Below are 22,452 nucleotides of genomic sequence, written 5' to 3' on the forward strand. Positions count from 1 at the left end.
AGGTCGTCTACGTCGTCCATTAACCTTTGGAGGTATTCCTTTGCCCTAACCTTCTAAACAAGAACTTATATATGTAAGCTGTACCCTTATAAATGCTAGATTGGTTTTTAGACGTACTGATTTAACGCTAAGGCCCAACTGTAACGGGACAAATCTTAAGCGAAGGAGTTTTCCAGAATATCAAATATGTGGAAATGTCGCTATGTACCTAAATGCAGCTTGAACTCACGATGTATTTAGGGTGTCCTCGCGGAAACCAACAACGTTTCATGTTACTTAACTTTGGAACTAAAATGGTTTGGTTGGTAACATCATTTTGAACTGTTGCTTAGAAGAATGATAGATACGATAGTGTTAAATGACAAATACATCTTGGCAAACTTTAGGTTTTATATGGCCTGTTTTCAAAAAGCCTAAATGATTGAGATTTAGTGTTTTCTGAATTTATCGATAATGCGTTTAAAGCAGCATCATTATATCAGGCTTCACAGCAACAAGAATGGATCCGACTTTAATCTCAGGCATGGTATGCCCGCTGTGGCCAATCTAATATCTCTAATTCTGTCCACGCAATATCAGCTGGACTCGTTTACAGTCGGTTACGTCGGATGAAAGGATGTTCGCTGGTGAGCCATTAACCTATTAGGTCCTCGTATCATTCGATAAAAGACCAGAGCACCTATCTGATAGTGGACGTTTACGAGCAGTTTATTGACGACGCATCATCAGCGAACAGAACGTCATTCATCCGAGTGAACTGATAATTCACTTATCGCAGTAAGTTACAAAGTGTCCATTATAAAGACTCTCGTAGCATGCGCGACGTATATGAAGCAGAACTTTACGGCTACAATGATAATGAAGCTGTCCACTATAAACATGACTGGTTGAGCCAGAGTGGAAATTGATTGAAGTAAAGGAAAATATATCAGTAGAACTTTTTGCTCAAGATTTTCATTTAGAACTAATGTTTCCATTATAGGAATGAACTTATCTAAGTAACAGTTGAGCATTGATCTGTATCGTAGCTTAAAGCGAACGACAAATTCAGTTTGGATTAGAGGAGATATTAAACGATCATACTGCTGCTTTCCGCGTACGTAAATATTGTATAAATATATAGATACGCCTTGTGCTATATACCGCTTTTCGGACTGTATATTATACGTGCTGAGTAAACAAGCCTTATTCAGATGTAACACTTGAAATACAGATAGATCCTAATCAGCAACTTGTATATAGCACGAAGAAATATAGGTATATGAAAAATATTGTTATATATAGTTTAAGTCTGACGTCAGAACGACTGAAAATATTCCGTCTACGCCCCTATGGACATTTATGCTGTTTTACAATAAACAGTTTAAACAAAAAATCTCCTTTTTAATTCTGTCATATTGGGGGCAATCAATGATAAACGTTATTACGTTTAACGTGTTAAATCAGGTATATTTAAATTATCTTTTCGTGTAATATTTAATATCTTCGTCAGCTCTACAACCATCATCCATGATGATCATTTACGCGCGATACGCGAATAACTATAGGTTGGGTACAAGGCAGGAGGAAACAAATTTGTAAAGAAACGTATTTTATCATTTCATTTTTTCTAGTTAAAGGGCCATCCAAACCCCCTTCATTTGAGGGGTTTAGATGGCGACTTACAAGTGATGGAAAGTCAATATTTTGTATCCAACTGAAGACACGTTGTGGTATCCAAGGCTACATTCGGAGTTCGTCCACAAACAAGATAAATTAGAAAACTCTTTAGCAGGAGCTCAACCGGTATATGTTACACATGTTAAGAAAGCGATATGAAGATTGGAGTTCGCATTAAACGATCGTAATTACAAGGAAATCACAGATTTGCCCCATAGTTTTCCACTATGCGTTATATAAAAACTTCCCGAGAAATAAATATCATAGGTGTGACAATTATTACTTCTTAAGGTAATTATTTTTCACTTGAGATCAACTTATTTTTGATTATTTCCGTAACGGCTAGTCAGACACAGTTACGCTCTATCCGAAGGTTATTTACGCTTTTGGGCGGCTCTCTTTTGGAACTAACAGTGTATACGTTACCATGACGAAAAAACTGAAGTTTTGGTTAAACCTTAGATATTGATGTTTTGGAAAAGACAACAACGAAACTCAAAGTCCCCTTTCTCTTTGAGGCCTTGCGTGATACCCTTTAAAAAGAAGCACACAGTCTAAACTGACCCTATGTCTGGCTGTGTACTATGGTTAAGCTAGGTACCTAAATTTTCTAGGAATAACCCGCGTCAAGGATCCTAGCCGTAAATTTGGCCTCTTAAACAAACATCCATAGGAAAGGATTCACAATTGTCATGTAAAGCCCACTCATTGTTTTGAAAGCAGCCTATAACAACAAAGCCTTTGACCAGATTCCAATAACTGTGAAGCACCTTATCCCGGAATTACGACCATAGCCCTTCTAGAAAAACCAGCTTTCAACTGCTGGTTTTTTTTTAGTTCATCACTTCATCGTCATAAAGTCACTTGTGATAGTCCCGCCTTGATGCATATACGTAGGTGATCTTGAGGAACATGCTACTATGATGGTCTCATGGCAGCCGATGTTCTCAATGGACGTATTAAATCCAGTTCTTCCCATGCAGTCCCACCACCTCCTTTCGAACACTTTACATTAAAATGCGATACAATGGAAACAAACTGTTTCTTATAAAACAGATCTTATCAACCTATCACGAAACTTTGCGTTCTCAGGTACGCCTGTGATATAAGGTGTTCAGGTTAACTTCATGCGAAATGAAAGCCTGAACAACCGAGGTAGGTTAGAAAAATCTAAATAACTTTAGATCACTGAAAGTTAACCCTTAGAGTTCCCAATAGCTTCCCTAATATTTTTTTTTGCGGCGATTTTTTAATGTCTTCGATTTTCGGTAACGTGTCTCAAAAAACACGCTATCTCAAAAGTGTACTACAGTTATAAAATTTTACTTAAACATTAAAAAGCTTATCAAACGGTCGTTTTGCCTTTTTCGATCAGTGAACATCTGTTGCCACAAATAAACTTCCATCAATTTGTAGTAAAAACGCAGAAACAAGAATTCCATTTTATATGACATAACATCGTTAGCACTTATTGAATGACACCTATAGCCAAGAAAGCTTACCAACAACGACGTGAAGTGGAAAGAGTCAAGATGAGAGCGATTGTGATCGCGAGAGAGGGGCATAAACGGTCTAAATAGGGAACCCAGGGCGACCCCATTCAAGCGGGAGGGCGGACGAAAACTGTGGCGGAGAGTTCTTTCCTGGGGGCCACTAGCAGCCGAACGGCACATCGAGTTTTGCCTTTACCCTTATCAAGCTCGCTCGCGTCTTTCTCGACCACAGCGATGAGCACCGGCGTATACCTGTCGTGACGGCAATGTAGATCAGCGGACGACCACCGACAGACCACAATTTGCAAGAAAGCCTTTGCTTGGGTCGATGGTTATTGATGCTATAGAACCCTTGGGGTAAAGGGACGCAACAATCGACGTCAAAGAGGAGAGGGTTTACAACCAGAAAAACAAGCTAGCAATGGCCATGGCCATGGCAAAATTTAATACTACAAATATCAGATGAAGCGGCCACAACAGGAATTCGCTACTCCAGCGGAAATAGCAATAGAATTAGAAAAAGCCTGCTGAGAAGGTAGGCGGAAGGACCAGCGAGAAAGGCGACAACGAAAACCAACAATACCAGGGTCCGCTACATTCCGCTCTACCGCTTTGTCTGTCTGTGTGTTTGTCCGAATGTATCGCTCGTCGGAGCGTTACCCCTCACAGGACAAGATGGCGGCCGGGTGTCCGGTGAACCGCTGCTGCTGCAACTGTGAGTGCGAAAAAGCAGCCTGTTCCCGCAGAGCCCGAAAGAGGCTACTGGAAACGATAGCCACAACAGGAGTGGGAGCAGGCCCCAAGTGGGGCCGACAGTGAGCGGTGTTGGTGATGAACTATGAAAATTGCTGTGGGCGGCTCAGTAAAAAGAAAAAGAGTCGGCAAAAAACCAAGTTAGGAGAGTGAGTTGTGAAGAAAGAAGACCGACCACTATGAAGAATTACGGAAGTTACGAAATGGTCGAGTATGCGTGCTATGCGCGAGCATGCATTTGTGCCACCTTGAGAGGGATAAACTGTAGGGGAATTAGATATTGTGGAGCCTTGTTGGACAGAAAGTTAGCTTCGACGCAGCTCAAGTAAATAATTAACTCTGGAAAAAGACACGTTTCGAGCGACGAAGAGTAGGCTGGTTTTTTATACAGCAGATTTACGCGGTGTCTTTTGTCTCTTCGGTGTTCGGCATCCGGCAGTGGCGGTCACCATATCCACGTAGGTGTGGTGGTTAGAGACAACAACGCGGACGGTTGCTGTTAGGACAAAAACAAGCTTCGATGTATCACTGTTTGTGCTATCAAAAGCAAACAGGAAATAGAGCAAGGCAAAAGGACCTCGGCACGAGTGGTGAAAGTGGAGCACGTTTAAGAGAACAGGAGTGTCGGCCGTCGAAGGCAGGACCGGAGCAGTTAGAGCTCGGAGCGATATTTGCAAAAAGGACAAGCAAGACGAATTGAGTGAACGTGGAGTATTTGATAAAAGAGGCAGTTTCGAGACGAACGAAGGTGAGTGTTAATGAACATTCACGGTATACTTAAGATAATAGTTGCAGTTAATTTATTTAGGCCCGGCGATCTGCCGGGCAGCGGTTGAGGTGCACGAATTACCGATTAAGCTCTATACGTCGTACAACGAGAAACCAATTTAAATAAACGGCACGGAGCATATGTAGCATATAAAAAAGAAAAAGAAAAGTTGGTTTCTCGAAATACAAGTTTCTCAGATACGAGAAAAAGTTTGCGGGGATTTTGTCTCACCACGTGTTTGAATCACTATCGAGACTCATATTACAAGACTACAAATGGCAAAAGCCATACTTTGTTTAAAAAGTAGCGCAAAACGACCTGATATTTTCAGAGTGTTGTTCGAATTGTTCGTACGCGAGCAACTTAAATAACCACTCTGAACTCGGGCTTCAAGCCTTCCATACTTAAAGGCCGATAGCGCCTTTAAAGGCTCGTAGAATCACCGATATGATTCACATGGCTCTATCTTCTCCCATACAAACGAATAGGATTATCATATAAGTATGTGTGCTGTGTATGAACTTATGGGAAAAAATCCTGATTATAATTATCTTGGAGCATGAAAATACGTTTCATATACGTTTCGTATAGGCCGCTCCTGATTGAACCGGCAAAAAGTACAATGGAACGCGCCCCTTAGATCAAAGCTGCCACTCCTGAACTTAGCAAATTGCTCTTAAGCAGTCGCACACGCCAAACACCTACTTCGGGACTTCTGCATTCCGAACCTAAAAGAAAATCCTTTATAGTCCAAACAAAGTTATGGCCATTTGGCCTGATCAAGCAGATCAAAAGCTTTCCAATACCCTACAACTTTATCAGCCATTAGCAGACGAAACATGGAACGACATTTATCAGAAGCACGTTACTAATTAGTCTTCCTCACTTTGTCCTACCTGTTATCGACTCGTGCACTCATGCATTTATTTTTTTGTTTATCTATGTATCTGCTATTTAGGTGGGGCAGGTGGTTTCGAGTTCTCGTCCAGACACGACTGGGCGGCCTCTGCTGGGGCCGTCCCCTTCTGGCCTCCTGTGCCGCTGTCGGCTCGGCCGGGCGATGACTGGCGCCCCGGCGGCGTTGGCGGTAGTGCGCGAGCTGAAGCCGCTGCAGCTGATGCTGCCGCCGCCGAAGGCGCACCTCACATTGAGCTCCAGCCGCTGGGGCCGCAGCGGCCGGCCCCCCAGCCGCCGGCGGCGCCTCCAGGCGCTTTCCAACACCACCCACACCATCAACAACATCATCATCACCATCATCATCAGCACCACCAACAGCAACAGCATAGACAACAAGGCGAACGCTACCCACGACATCACAGTGCCGCTGGAGGCGGCGGAAGCCATCACGGCGGCCATAGCGGGGTCTACCGGGGTCACGCATCACAGTCGGGCTCGTCATCGACGACACAGGCGCCCCACGCGAATCATTCGCCCGGCCGCAATCACTCGTCCAGTCGGCTGCAATCTTCTTCCAACACCACGCACAACACAGGTGGATAAACCTGAATATGACCGGGTGAAAGTGGGGTCATATGGGACGGTTTTTGCGTCCCCGTGATGGATTAGTGGTAATGTGTTCGCTTACTAATCGAAAAAATATAGAAATAGTTTAGGCTCGAATTCGGGTTTTGGCGTAGTTGGAAGCATGAGTGAAAATCTGAGCAATAGGCGAAGCTATGATGAATATAGTCATGATTCGTTGTTGCTCAGTCCCCACCGATTTTCCGTAGTAAGCGTTACCTACGCTGACAGGTCATAGGAGCAATGGTAAGCGGCTTTATCAAGGTCTGTCCTATATGAAACCACTGAACTCTCGGCTATGGAAACTAATAGAGTTATTATAGAATCGATTTAATGACTCAGGTCGTACGTATATAGGCATACATACATACATACGGGTGATAAGCTCGTTCTAGTTGGCTTCGGCAACAATTTTCTGAATAATCCTATACGTACTTAGAAATCTCTTTGTCAAGTAACCCATATGACCGATCTGTATTTCAGCTGTATATATATCAATTACAATAACAAAGAAAATATGTTTCTGTGTCACGCACAGAGTGGTTCTAACGCCGATGACGCTATTCTACAACAATGTCATTTTTAATTGTTATAGGCGAAAAAAATCTGTAGCAATAATTTATAAGTTATCGTCAGTTCCTACTGAAATTCTACAAGGTTTTAAAAGCTCTGATACTAACTGTTAGTGTTTTCACTTTTCAGCTTCTTGGGATAGGTGGCAATTTTGGGACGTGGATACTGCTACAGCATGCTTCTGGCAAGCGTCCGTCGTTCAAGATTCGCTGGCTGCTTCGCTTGAAGCAGCGGAAGATATTGATGGACGCAGTATCACCGAGCACTATCATCCCAGCGATAATGACGCTTTTAAGGTATCTTTGCCAAAACCTAGGTATTGAACTATAGTAAAAGAAAAAAAAAACTGTTGTCTCAGTGCTTCGTGCTTGAAAAATGACAACTCTTGCTAAAGGAAAAACATAATGATATACTCGAGTGTACGATACAAATTTATTTGATTTAAGGACCGGTTTCTTTATCGTCAAGATGCATCGTATCAACGGTCAACGTGAAGTACATATATTTGTACATATCTACAGTAAAACAACCAATAACCATGTCATCTGATTATGCGGTGCACTAGCTGGACTTGTTTTATGTTAGTTTTCTAAAACAACAACTGCCACTAGGGCTAAATCTATAACATGTTTTGGCCGAAATCACAAATCAGCCCTGACACGGCGGCAATAGACGCCAGCCTTATTCAGACACTTCAGACGACTTGAAACGTCTCTGGACTGTTGTTATTATTATCAGACTAGATAGGGCGATATTTTGCGAACCGTTTGCCACCCTCTGCTAGACATGGCATAGTGCCATTGCTACGTATCAATTACTGCCACGATTTCAGGTGATCCCGCCATGCCCGGACCTAGAGTTATTGGATGCGTGGCCTGGTCACCCAAACGATGCAGGTTATTATTCCTGCTGTTGCAGCTGCAATCGCTTGTCCACTCCGAGCGGTCGGGGATTTGTTCGTTCGCTACGCATCTGCTGTTTGGCCCTGGCGGCAGTCATCTTGATAACCGTATTGACTGGTCTGGTGGTCTTCTACCCTCTGGGAGGCGGTGAACTTTTAGAGCTCAAAAGCTATCATGGCCTGGATAGATTCCTACGACTGCATCCGACGCCGAAGGGGAAGCAGCTTCTAATACATTACAAGTGGGTCCATTTATAGGTGAAACACACAGGGAGGGCGTCATTTACAAACTGGCCTAACGAGTAGGATAAGACTTTGTGTCTCTGAAATTATATCAACGACTAACATAATAACAATGTTATATTGCTATATGCATGAAAATCCACTGAGAATACTATATTCTTAGTGGATTTTCATAGATTTATTTCTCACCCGTCTCTACAAAACTTAGCCAACTTGTTATTTGAATAATTAAATAACTTCCAATAAGAAGATAACTGCAATTTTGCACTTCGAATACTTTCGGATGTCGCGATATGTCACGATACTGTAGTACCACATTTAGATGAAGACGATGCTAAAAAGTCGATGCTCGATCAAAATGCTACCAAAAATTGCAGAGACCATTTCGTCTAATGTTGTCAGCCAACCGGCCTTTCGTTGGCTTTCCCAGCACTAAATAGTTTGTTTGTTTGTTAGATGTTTTTTTACTCTATTTGCTGTTATTAGTAACGCTCAAAGGTGATCTATATACACCTGTTCGTGCAGCGCGCACGTCTCTACTAGGAGCATTTACCTGTTTCGTCCAAATAGTACAGAACGGCCTCAGTAATCTTCAAAAAATACGTAGGGTCCAATGAATTAGGACGCTCTAAGCAGCCTATCATCTTAAGTGAATAAATAGATTTTTATATACATAATATCAATGCCATCATTTTATTTTAACTCAGACACGGTGCCAGCGAAGGCGACGCGTTAGACTGGCGAACTTTCGTGAGGGAGTTGGATGAGTTGTTGGCTAAGTACGATTTGGATAGGGCCCTTGGAAATCCCAACCTTACAGACTGCTCCTCCGCCTGGCCGCAGATTAAGCGGCCCGATAGGCACAAACAGTGCCTCTTCGATATACGACATATTGATAGGTAAATATAGTCTATTTACACTGTGTTATAGTAGTAGCAGTACCCATATAATTATGTCTAGCATAATTAAATCAATCGAAAAAAGAAATTCCAATGACTGTATAATAGATACCGGTAGATTGTCAAACGCCATCTGTCGCGTTCCGTGCGTCGTGATACGAGATATTCGGTTATATGCGTATTCGTGCAGACTCAATTGTGGACGCACAAGGTGCCCTTGAAACAATCATACTTCCTAATAGAAATTAATAGCATTGAATAAGTACGCACAATCAGTGGTCACATCGTGCCATTTCATTGTCCCAATAGGGAATGCAGCTCCGGAAGTAATTATGGTTACGACCGGGGCAAGCCGTGCGTGTTTCTTCAGTTCTCGTCAGCACAGGACTTCGAGCCACGTGTTGTCGAGGGATCGGACACAGTGGCTGTCGACTGCTTTGGCAATACGGTTGTTGATCAGGAGAACATGGGCAGTCTCGTTTATACACCTGATCCCGGATACAAGGTGCGCAGATGATTTTGATAAGATAATATTTTCGCATAAGATAATTCCGTCACACGTTCATAGGTACATAGATAGGACTGAATAGGGTTGAGGTGTTTGTGTTTAGCTACTGGCCAACATAGCTATATATATTAGTACGCAAGATCATTTACTAAAAAGGTGGCTTTGTCCGTGCACCTGATCAGTTACTAACCGAATGACAAAACGACTCACCTCGCAGCTTGAAAAATTACTCCTTTTTTGAATTGTGAAATTCATCGTTTCGAAAGATAGTGTGAAGTATTCGAGCATCTACACTGGGTTAAAGCACTAAACCTGGCTCGCTCGTTAATTATGCTTCATATGCCCCATCTATTTCGTTGTCAGTTAATCCTTCCACAAGTTAAATGGGCTTCTATCAACGAGTAGTACACGTTCGATTTTGCAGCTGGTGTACTTTCCCGCCGGACCTAACCCACCGTACATGCCACCGCTTATCGCTGTACAGTTCGTGCAACCCACGGTGGGCGTCGCGATCGGCGTTACGTGTACTATTTATTCGAGTCCCAGCGAAGTCGGCGGCGGCATAGGGATAACGACAGGTAATAATGCCTCGCGTGACCCTGTTAATTACTGGGATCGTAAACAGGTGCACTTCAACCTTCTCATCGAATGAGGCAAACGGACAAAGCAAAAAAAGGAAGTAACAAAACAAGGAAAGGAAAAAAAATCGGAGTACAGCGTGAACGTGTATCTATTTATTATAGTCATAGAGAGATCGAGAATATCTGTAGAAAAAGCACATCAGTCAGGACTGGCTTGTCAACCTCCATGACCAAACTATTCCTATCCAAACCGCGTACGAAGCAAGCATAGCCCAAGCCTTCCAAAGAAGGAGAATTGTGTTTGATATTACACGATGCCATAACTTATGATGATTGATAATGGTGCTGACGGTGCCATGCTCTTAGATCGGCTGCCAGTCACCCTTATATCGAACGTGAACACTTCTGACTCGCTGGAGAACTGACGGCTTGATTGATCGATTGTGTAGCGATTGACTAGAGTCGATCAATGATAAGATTGATTCAATGAGATTGATTAACCAACGGACTGACAGAACAATTAACTGATAATTAGTGATCGATTTACAGCCTAGTGACTGATTAAGACCCAATATTAATTCAGCATCTGGTTGCAGTGGTCAGGAATGACAAATTTACGAATGATAATCAGTGTTAATTTTTGAATGAAGGCTTGACTTCGCTTGAATTGATGATCATTTGACGATGATTACTGTCGTATACATGTGATTGATTGATGGGTTTTATTTAGTGGTATGGCAACAACTGGCAGAAATAGCTGTGATCGGCCATCATTTCTAATCCATACTATCCGTGACACATGGTGATGCGTCACGATGAGAGGAGGACGATGCGACGTAAACACGACCCGATCTGGAGCGTAGCTCCGTGTAGCGATGTGTAATGAGTGCGCGGCGTGGATGCATTAGTAACTCGTAGAAGTAACGATGAAAGTGCTCTTGTCACAATGGTAGTCACAACAGGGGTCACGATAAGACGCTCAAAAGACGCCCAGATGGCTGGAGACGATGTTTAAAAACCTGTTCAATGGCCTCGTTACCTCGATTCTTCGAACTGCTACAGGACTTTAGCCCGAATGCAACGAGACAATTTTATCTTAGTCATTTCATTGCTTGTTCTCATTCCGGTCGTTTGAGTTGTTTGAGCATCACATAGAAAGGTTTCTCGTTTGAGTTCTTCGTTTGGAATTCGTTGGGTTTTGTTGAGTGATCTCTCGCGGCTTAAAAGCCAATCTTGAGCAATGGCGGTGAGTTGGATGTTTCTCTCGTTGGATACTAGCCCCCTTATGCTTACTCAGTTTTTGCCTCTCAAGATACTGTTTACATATTGTAAAAAATACGTAACTAGATTTCTAGAACGCTCAGAACGGCCCATAAACTATGTTATGCTGGACGTATCGAAATCGAATTCTACGACCAGTATCGCTGTTATGTCCCAGAGGGATAAGAAGTTAGTCTAGTAATATTGCAACAACTGGAAACGAAGCTCGTATTTCATTAACCTGAATTACTGCTACGACAAGGAGCCAACATTTACCCCTTGTTGCTCGTTTAAACAGCGGACAGGATAACACCTCACCGAAAACTTATTTGAAAAAACCTCGTCTTTTCCCTTTCTGTCCCACCGTATTGGTTCATTGAAGTATCTGGTTTATTATTTTATTGATTGACTTCATCTCATGCAGTAGATTTTCGTTTGTCTCTAGATAGTCGTTCCTTATTGAATAACTGCGCACACTCTGGCCACGTCGTTGCACGATGGAATATAGACAGCATTGCATTAGTCAGATACTCCGAACCTCTGAGTCCGAGTTCGATTCTACCAATGTATCGTATAAAGTAGGCATTGTATAATATGCACAAAAACAGAACTATTTACTAAAATTAGATAATTAATTATCAGTAATGGTGAGGGCTTGTTGTTGCAAAAGGAATTCAGATAAACGCAATGCAATGAAATGAGATGAGACGCAATGCGATAAACATGCAGGAGCTTTGCCTAGTTGAATACAGAGGACCGATTTAACGGTGTGGACGTTCAGAAAAGAACCCTTGGGCCTGTGGCGCGAAGATCTCCTAATGGGAATCACAAGATGTCGGTGCCATTTTTATAGACATTATTATTATTCGTTTATTGAGCTGCAGACGTTTATGTATACCCTCAGACTGGTGCACATTACGGTGACAAAACTGATTGATAATGAGAGCATAAGGGCAACTCAAGAACCTGCAAACGATTTTCGTTAGATACTAATAATCTTGCATTATGGTTTCTACTACAATAACTACCTAATTTACAATACGATTATATAATGGGAATGAACTTAATCAGAACCCCAAACTGCCCCAGTTAGCTCATTGGGCTACGCTAGCGAGGGCAAGAATTCGTAGAAATGTTTAGACAGGTTCGCCGCATCAGCAAACAAACGAAAATAACGATAGCGTCTCTAAAGGCTCGTTAGCCTCTGCATTCGGAAGTCCCTTGACTGATTGACTGCCTTGATAACATCACTACTACATATATATACTACTATATATATCCAGTATATTGATGAACGGCACGATCATTGCGTATTGAAGATATACGGGTGAGGAAGATGGCCATGATATAGCAGGCGCAAAACTATCACCCACTGACTTCTGACCTTCGGAAATACTCATGGTACTCACTAATCATGCATAAAGTATTTGCTTTGATTTTTTCATACCTCGCTCATTAAACGAAGACCAATAACTGATTCATTTAGCTCACGAGTCACGGGTCGATTGGCGCGAAAATGGACAAATACAAATTAACTTAGCCACATCTATTGGCGTTATTTACTTATCCACCCCATTGTTAACGCTGGACTTATATTCGAGAACATTCAAGTTGGAAAAGAAGGGATGCGGAGGGGAGGGGGGGGGGGGCAGTGAAATAAACATTCTCAATAGTCTTCAATATTGGTTCCTATAGTTGTTTTGGTTAGCTATCGACGGCCTACATTTTCGTAGGCATACATATAGAGTCAGATTACGTTAGGTCTAGAGAACGTTTCATTTCAGAGGGATAAATGTGCCGTCTCATGAAGCTCGAAATAGTGACATGAAATTGTTGCCTTTGGCAAGAGAGTGGGGCCTTCCAGAAAGTCGCGCTTGCGGCTTAAATATATAGCGCGTACGGAGAACAGGGCACACAGTCGTAAGTGACGAGATGGGCACTCGTTGACGGCAATACAGTATGGAAAACAACGAAGTCACACGGCTAGATGCATTTTTCGGAAGCGCAACCCGGCAACTTCCGGCAGCGCCTTCCTGACCTATCGCATTATTAAAATAGGCTAAAAAGACAGATATACTTTAGATTGAGCTGTTCTTCAATAGAATTAGGTTGTGAACACACTGGCATATTGGTGCTCTTTTGCGCTGCGTCTTTGATGAACGAGAAAACTGCGACAACGATAGGGCGTAATAAGCTACCGATCGGTGTTCTATGCGGTAAGATGCAAACAAGGGAAGATTGACTGCTTAATCGGCTTATTTAAACTATGGCGAGTCGAAGAAACTCTGGGTATTTTCCGATCCTCCGATCAGACTGACCAACTGTTATTCATGATAACAATGTTCTGTCACAGTTGTGAGAAAGGTATGCTTAAGATAGCTCTGTGTTTCTCAATTTTCATGACGTGACCAGGTTACGTCGATACTTAGTGCCAATTAGGGCGTATAAATTATCGTGTGTTTGCGGTATATTCGACGTAATATTAAGATGCAAATGTTCCTTGTCGACTAGATACCTCTTTTTCACAGGGCCATTTTCGGGTTTAGAGCAATCAATTTATGGGTCTTTTTTCGATTACTATTCGATACTCGGATGATATGGGTTTATTTATCGGATCTCGGCAAAATGATACGATGCAATGCAGATTCGCTAACCACAACCATCACCAAATTTGTTTCTTTATTGTCCTTTTCCTCCTCAGCTCAGTAATTCTTAACCACTCCATTTTTTGCTGTGCATCGCAGCAAGTCACGCCATTTTTTTATCACTACTTTAGCAGACAAGTCGCAGTCCTTTGGATCCGCGTATGAAACAAACATGACTGCATAAACGTTTCGTACCTACATTTGTAGGATGTACAATTCCGCAGCGCGACGAAACAGCCTTTAACAAATATAGGCCAGAAAGACAGAAGTTTTATACGTTAAAAAAGACCCATTTTTACAACTAAGCAACAAATATACCTAGTCAAGTTAGACGTGAAAAAAAAATCATAATTTCCACCATAAATCGCAATGATAATGGTGAGATAGTCATATTAGTACCAACAGTAAACTGTTAAACGAGGAAAGAAGAGGTTGTGTTTAGAAAAATAAATAAGCTAGATTAAATATAAATAAGGTGGAATTATTATATGACCTAACCTAATGAATACTACGACCCTGTGGTAAGCTGATTTTGATCGAATTTTTAGGATCTCGATAACGCGCTTGACGTCCAACGAAATATGTTTATCGAACGGAAATATACGTGTCCGGGCGAGGCTGAGAAAACAAAAAATCATGTATGTACATATTAGCTTCTGTTCTCAGCTAATTGCGCTAATCGTTTTGTGCGGATCAGGTCGATACAACGGCCTATCGAACCGATGACCTAGCTTCAAGTCTATGAAAATCGAGTAGAAGATTGATTTCGATTGAAACGTTCTTGTTGTACGTGTTAGTCGCCTTCATTTTGGGACAGTCCAGGTCAGGCTTTTAGACGACGAGCAGATTTATTAGAGAAAAATGTCCTCTCATGACGCGTCCCTACTCTGGAAGAAGCGAACGGGTTGAGGGGTGCGTTAGGCTATCGCACCGAACGAGGATAGTAACGAGAAATAAACGTGCCCTACGCGTGCAACACTAAGAGGTCCAACAAACATTGTTATATACGGTCAGCCGCTAATCAGTTTAGGCACAGCGATCAACTCGAATAGGACAACACAATTCACAATCGTCGGCGTAATGGTAGTAGGACTGGTGCGATGTTGGACGGCACCGGAGACGCGTCCATCGGTGTTAGTGATACATGCAACGTATTATTACTATAGGAAGACGGTCATTGCTTCCGTCGTTGACTGCCCGAGTAAAGAAACTGCCTATGATGTGCAATTCTGCTGGCATGACCCATACCCACGTATTACGCATTCGATGAGCGGTACCAAGCCGTGCTTAAGCGGCGGTTCCCAGCTACATCAGCGACACGACGTGCATGACGCGTAAGAATCTGCAACAGTATGTCTATGTACGTAGAGCAATTGCCTGAGCATACACGAGTCGATGTCGCTAGCTGTCTCTGAGTGGACAAATGGCACGTAAAGATCATAGCAATACTATTTCCCTATTGCTCCTTCATGGCTAGCAAAGAAACTGAAACCGACGAGTTCAACAGATATACAAATGTACGACTCTTATTTGTGTGTGTATACATGCGCGTAGCTGAGAGCGCGGTGGATAGAGCAAAAGAAAAGTAGTTCTTAGGTATTAGATCGGCTATTGTAGAATGGCGGGCATCAGCACCGATGTGATTTGTTTTGAACGGCAAAACGCTGGTTCATTCGTAGGACAGTGGTTACTGGGTTCGTGCTATTGTTGCAACTGTTGCTCTTACTGCTACTATTGCTATGGTTAACGGCAGCTGTGGAACTAACTTCAGAATCCACATCGGACGCATAGAAACCGATTCACGTACCCTGACGGATTTATGCGTGCAGATAGGGAAAACCAAGCACTAGTTACGAGTCTATCGGACTGTATGTAAGTAGAACTAGAATGAAAAGGTTGTGACTTGCCCAGCCCAGCGCTAATGTTGACCCGAAATAACGAGGAACAACGATGGTAGCGGTGTTGCCGATACCGCTGACGTTGCAAACAGCGAAATAATGATATAGTATTCAATTTACACACGTACATTAATGAAGTTTCTACGGTAACATAGATGCAATTTAACTAAAATGGGAAAAAGCTGAGTGGGCCGTAGTGAAGAAAGACCAAAAAGTGATAGAAACTGCGATACTAAATAAAATACCCAATTGAATTTTCTCTCACTTGCTACTTCACGATTACTGTAACTTCTTGTTTACTTAATGATCTTTGAATACATAGTTGAATCTACGTACGCATGCGAGTATTACATAAAACGCGTATGATACTATAATGGATTGTTGCTGCGTCGTGCACTGGCTATCGTGTGTCCCAATCAATAGTTTCAGGTTCGTGTTGGATTAAGGAATGAAGTGACGCTTAGATGGCAAGTGAACGTGGCAGTAGATATGTTTTTCGAAGAAAAAAAGACAGAGCACGCTGGCGGCCGCCACACATATCTTGCTAGATGGATCTACATACATACATACATACATAATGCATATTTTTCCTTGTAGTGGCTCCTAGCCGTAGAGAACTCCAAGCTGACATGGCGTGCGTCTCCGTTACGAGATAACTGAATGAGGCGCACCGCGTACACGCGGCTATTTCCTCTATGTACGTTGTTCATCGTTACCATTTCATACGTATACTATTTTGAATTCGCTTTCAATTGATCAGTTACGTGGTACATTTTATAGATAGGGTGAGAAAGATTACTATGTCCCAAAAGTACGGAGTTCACATGGCGCCATATTGTAAATTGATCCAATCAACTAGTAGCAAAAACAGCTGTTGCATTCTATGAGAATCCCAGTGTCCGAGCTGACTCAAGCGATTGGTAAGTGTATTTCGCGAACAAAAAAAAAAAGAACCTAGCCTGATCCTTCTACCATCGTACACACAATAGATAAACGAAGGTATAAGCTGAAGGTACGAACACTGGTTGCTCCCTTGATTTTGCTTCAGCGTAGTTAGTTTGTTAACGTGTTTATTCCGTCGTCACCGCTAAGAAGAAACGCTATCCTAAAGATTAAATGCAACGATAACCTGCACTTGATAAAGTTAAATAGAATACAGGAAGTTACAGAGAGACACGAAAAGGTGCGTATCAAATAAGAGACTTCTAGAAAAGTAAACAGAGCTTCTAAATCCTTAACGAATGTAAAAAGACTAGAAGCAAAACCGTTACCGATGCGCCATTTTGTAACTTCGAAGAAAAGTCAGGTCTGGCAAATGTAACTTAGACTAAAATAGCAAATACAATCAAAACAGTTGAAGGCCTTTCCTACGAAGGCGTATAGTATAGTATCGTGAGGGGCAAAAAGAGGGGCTAGCTATGCGTTTTGCGTTCTGTGCGCTAATCTAACCTTTTTTTAAGTTCGGACATAAAACTTTAGCGAAAAAAAATTGAGCGCGAATTCGGGACGGCGATGGGAAGCTGCCGGGCAAACTGGCCGATAAAAGCGAACGTGTGAGTAATTTTAGGTCCTTCTGATAATTACAGCTAATTAATCAGTAACTGCCTTAATAAAAAATTAATAATAAACTAATGCAATTCGGGTCTATAAAAATTAGTTACGTGACGATATCAATTCCACTTTGTAGAGATGGGTTGTTCAATTATCATGTAGTAGTTCCACATACGACAACTATTAACTAATATGGGTAGCTACCTAATCCGCTACCTGTAGAATAGGCTCTTACGCTTAGATAAATAAATGTAATAGAAATTAGCAGCAGGCCAAACGGCTACACTGCTACATTCGTTTTCAAAGGATTTGAATAATAATTGGGTCACGTATAACATAACAATATGCCACAGCGTTCCTCGCCCATCATACCTATGTAAAAAAGTAAATTGCAGACGACGAAGAACGTAAACAACTCACTAGAGTTCTTAGCGGGTTATTTCAACTGAATTTGTTTAAAGCAAAACCGGAACAAAAGAAACAAATAAAAGACACGGAGAGAGAGAGAGAGAGAGAGAGAGAGAGACCTGACAGGAAGGAAAGGAAAAACGCGAATGGGGGAATAAATAAATGAGAGAAAATTGTGATAGAAATAACATTTGCGCGCTGACTTGGCTGCAAGTGTTTTTTTAGGGTGTACATTTTTAGGTTTAATTTCATTCCAAGGCAACTCCGAAGCCCCAGGGGCATATTGAACAACGTTTTTATAGTTAGAGAAAATGGCAATGATGATAACGAAAATCTAGTCGCAGTAGGTGGCAACGGACCGAAGTGGTGGAGAAGCATGGGTAGTCACTGGTTAGCTTAAGTCTATCGAATAATAAAAAGATAGGATTCAATTTGTTAACAAAAAAAGTAGTAACGATGTATTTATTTTAGCTATAGGCTAGGTATAGAACTTTACATTTTTGACACTCGGATACGATGGAGGTAAAACGGATACGATTTGTGCAGAGTTTTTTAATCTTAAAAGGTAAGCAATTAGAAATATATTATTATTTGCTTGCTAGTAATATACCAAATATTAGATCTGCCGACTGCTGACCGGTACCTGGTTGCAGGTTTCCTGTGGACGTAAGAGGTAATTTCGACTCTATTGAATATATTCGAAACATTTAATCTGTTTGTGGATGGTTTCCCAATACGCTGGGGCACTGTCTGCTGATGTAGGAGTAGAAATCCCAAAGGAGAAAGAAAGTCACGCTACACTAAGTGCAAAGCAGAGGTCCATTATCACGACAGCCTGTAAGAGAACTAGTTAAAGCTCATGTTGGGCTTTGTTTTTACGATCGTCGAGGAAAGTCAATAGCAAGGGTTACGCAGGACAACATAAAATCATTGGTAACCAATGGCCGTTAGAGATAGACTGCCCTGATGGTCAGTAAACGATACCTGAGCCTACTAGAATCAATTTCCACTTATGTCACCTCGAAAAACTGATATCAAATAGAAGTCATAACCAAAAGACTGTCGAACTCTGTCAGATTACGCAGGAGACAAGCGCAGGAAACGACTTGTTTGGAAGGAGAAGGCTTCGCAAAATACAGATTTAATAAAAAGGTGCTAAAAAAGCACAGAACTGACAATGTCTTCGTTGCGTGTAGTTATAGATTCCGGCTAATTGGATGAAATCTATCCTGTCGCTAGGTGATTCAGCAAAATCCTGACCTTCGTAGTTCGCAAGTTCAAGTCTTAAGAAATTTATTATTAACTACTTGAATTTTCTGATCATTGTTTTTTCGAGTTCGATTAGTCCACCCATTGGAATATAGAATAATTATGAAAATTTCGACTCCTTCTACTTTCTACTGATCGCATAAATTGTCCGCGAATAATTTAGAAAAGGCAATACTATTCTCGATTTGCATTGAAATGGGGTAAAGGCGTATTTCTTTTGAGGGAAAGGTATACATTGCTAGCATATTTATACGAAAAAATTAACACCACTGAACGTCCTACCAGCCTCTAGCACTATCTGTATATTGGTAAACCAAGTTACCGAATCAATTATAACAAAAGACTATTTACAGACACGTAGTAACATTTACGCTACCCTAGATGAGCCATTTTGTAATCCCAATACTACTAAGCACGCCGCACTTTGATTCATATCTGCTACTTGTTTGTTCACGCATAACGATCGACTTATTTATTTACCGTCTCTGCATCAAAATGCACGACTCTAAAAAAATCACTTCACTTCCATAGTAAAACGACGTTTTAGGCCGATGATTTTTTCTATCAGGACAGCACGAACTGTGTTACGCCCAAATTCGAAACTATGTCACCATGTTCCGCAACATTGAAGAGTCGAACACGTTACTACCTCGCCATTATAGGGACGCGTGAGCCTTAAACCTAGCTTTTGCCAATTCCGAGCCTACTTTTTCTACAAACTGTCAACCCCGACTGTTGCCTTCTCCCCTGTACGAATTGAATGTATTGATATACGGACGATTCCCTATTAACGAAGGCGCAAGATCCGATTGTGCTCGTAAAGCTTCGTGAAGTAAAGCTCGGAAAGGCTCGTGAAGTAAACACACTTACCTCATACAGACAGTCGGTTTTATTTTGCTTCTTCATGTTATACTATCCTTGATTGTTATTATTTACATTTAGATTACATGTATATACAGATTGGGGATATTTTACGTTTCGGCAAATAGTAGGATAGTTATTGTTGGTTAGCGTTCAACAAAGCATTTGTCGTTTGGTTCATTGCGCCTTTGGGGGTTGTCGTTCGCGTATCTACCAACGTTTGTTTACATGCTTTAGTATTTGTCGGAGCAGAGCTTTCCTAACATTTTTAATAGAAATTTATTTTATCGTCATCAGTCACTATTCGCTTCTTTTGACTGTAGAGGAATACTGCTGTTTTCTGCCATTGTCAGTCCGCAGTCTGTAAATTTACATATACTCTGTAGATATAATGGGAGCCAACAATCGAATGACCGATTCCATGTTTGTTCGACAATTATATGTGGCTTATGTATTTGATGTGATTTCACGAGGGTCCCCTGTACGTTGCTTTACTAGGAGCCAAGCCTGGTTGGAAAGGAACTTCTTTTTGTCGTATCACACTGTAGTAGCTATATATTACTATATGATACAATTCAAGAATAACAGACATCGGTCACGACTAGAACTAGGGCTGCCATTGTATCAAGGAGCGACGTTAAGTCCTGATTCATGTAAAACTAAACCCCTTTACTACAGGACTAGGAAACATTTAAAGGATTATCGCCTTTGAGCCTAGCGAGGGAATCTCGAATAGTCCCGCAATAGATAAAACATAACCTACTGGGCCAGTAGTCAACGCGAGAAAAATCTCCAAAAGTCTTCCAAAAAAGAAAGTCCGTCACTTTATCGAATATTTTAGTTAACTGTTATAGGTGTGTGCTTGGAAGGTATATGATGCTACTAGGCATGCTATTCTTTGCTAATGTATATCAGGAACTTAAGATTCGACTTGAGCAATCAGTTAAAAGAAACAAAGCAACTTGTCAATATTTTCGACTTTTTTTTGTTCGCATTCAAGTGGGCTCTGTATAATGATAAGAACAGCGGTTCCTACCGCTAGCTCTCGATTTAGAGCTAGCTGAAGCGTCATCCCTACTGGTAGTAGAAGTGGAATAGTCGAAATATAATGGCATATGTAAGACTTATCATGGTAGTCTGTGGGGTACCATGGCACCCCCACCCATGCCCGTGTGTGCCGTTTCCTTTGCACGTGATAAACTGCACCGGTTTGGCGCGACGTGGCCACGCATAAGCTTCCTTGGATTCAGCGTCACAACATTCGCGGAACCTAACTAAAGGATCGTGCTAACCGTTATCATCGGAGGGTTCTTCTCGGGCAAAACTGACCCTATAAATATAACGCCGAATTGTTCATCATTGTATAGCAGTGATAATTAACTATGTAATTCTGATACATTTACACTTGTTATATCTCTTCTACACCTTACTATTTGGAAAATTCACAAATGTTACCAAACCATGGAGCTCTGGGTTTTATTCGCACCAATGGCTGCTATTCGATCTAAGCCCATTTCTAGGGTGTGGCAAGCAGATATCATGAATACTCGATGGGCTTGAGAAAATTGACCATCAATAGGAAACCTTTTCAGCATTTTGACATTTCTCGCAACTTAACTTTGAGGCATTTTGCCGTCACTCCTCAGTTGCTGCTGTGAGCGTGATGCCAACTGGCTCGTTTGAATGTTCAGCATGCAGTTGCACTCGTACTATTATTGTAGAACTGTTACGGGTGCTTTATTTTCAAGTGGCGCTAATGTTTCGGCCGAGTCGGTGAGGTCCTGCACCTCGATGTGCTCCACGGTTGATGGGGGGAGCTTGAACATGCACAGATCCCTTTCGGATAGGAAGGGAGGTAGTACGACCGCCGTAGAGTTGAAAAACGAATTCGGAATATCCTCGCAACCGTAGTCGTACGCATCAAATTCGAATCCATCTAAAATCACAGAAGAACACATTGTTAGCGGAGGGAAATTAACGTCACATTTGTTAACGTGCCAGTACGACACGGTTTTTTGGAAGAAAGACCGGCCTCTACACCTGACTCGATTAGGAGCTTTTGTCAAACACAGGAGAACGCAAAACCCAGTGCAGGATGTCGTGTATAATAGCGCCCCTGTGTCAGTCTGTACAAAACAAGCAAAATTCTCCATAGACTTACAGCCTTACGGTATATTTCTCCAGCGCATTGAAAAAAATATCCGTATCGCGCAAGCAGCGAAGTGCGAAAACAGCAGTACGTAAATGAAACCTTACCTGTACCGCTCGTGGAACCAAACTCCGAGCTAGTGCACATCACAGAATGTCGCTGAAGTTTCGTATTACGTTTTCGTAGCTTTCTTCGAGCTAGGCCAGTCAAGTCGGCAAGGCTTTCTAACGACGCGAGGACTGAAGCCTTCTTCTTTAGTGGCGATTCCCCCGTTGATGAGGGCGGCTGAAGGCCGTTTTGTGGTTGTGAGGCTACCGGTGTCACGGTGGCTCGCGAAGGCACCCGGTGAATCTCGACCGAGGCCGCAGTCGGAGTCGGCGTCGGTGGTGGACTAGGTGAGAGCACCGTCTCTAATGAGTCTCCGGATAGTAAAAGATCAGTAGGGCTCTGCAAATGATTTTTTAATCAGAAGAACATGATGATTTAGACGATGGCTAGGGCCATATATATA

At 42.0% G+C, this 22,452-nt stretch overlaps 2 protein-coding genes across 2 annotated transcripts in view; one reads left to right on the forward strand and one right to left on the reverse strand.

Moving 5' to 3' along the window:
- Positions 1-5,871: 5,871 nt before the first annotated feature.
- Positions 5,872-10,567, forward strand: LOC111266356 (uncharacterized; the record flags this gene model as incomplete). The annotated part of the gene is made up of 6 exons (XM_022843796.2): positions 5,872-6,166; positions 6,898-7,064; positions 7,601-7,911; positions 8,620-8,811; positions 9,121-9,316; positions 9,744-10,567. Coding segments are annotated over 6 exons (1,389 nt in total), but the record flags the coding sequence as incomplete, so codon positions are not given.
- Positions 10,568-19,802: 9,235 nt separating this feature from the next.
- The window catches only part of gogo (thrombospondin-1 like protein golden goal), a 47,548-nt gene continuing 44,898 nt past the window's right edge, over positions 19,803-22,452 (reverse strand). Inside the window, exons 9-10 of the mRNA XM_022843795.2 lie at positions 22,049-22,388; positions 19,803-21,728 (exon numbers count right to left, since the gene is read on the reverse strand). Of these exons, the coding sequence (XP_022699530.2) occupies positions 21,505-21,728; positions 22,049-22,388 (564 nt within the window). The 3' untranslated portion in view covers positions 19,803-21,504. The remainder of the gene's footprint in view (positions 21,729-22,048; positions 22,389-22,452) is intronic.

This window comes from Varroa jacobsoni, unplaced genomic scaffold (genome assembly GCF_002532875.2).
Source record: "Varroa jacobsoni isolate VJ856 unplaced genomic scaffold, vjacob_1.0 scaffold_1076, whole genome shotgun sequence".
NCBI lineage: Eukaryota > Metazoa > Arthropoda > Arachnida > Mesostigmata > Varroidae > Varroa > Varroa jacobsoni.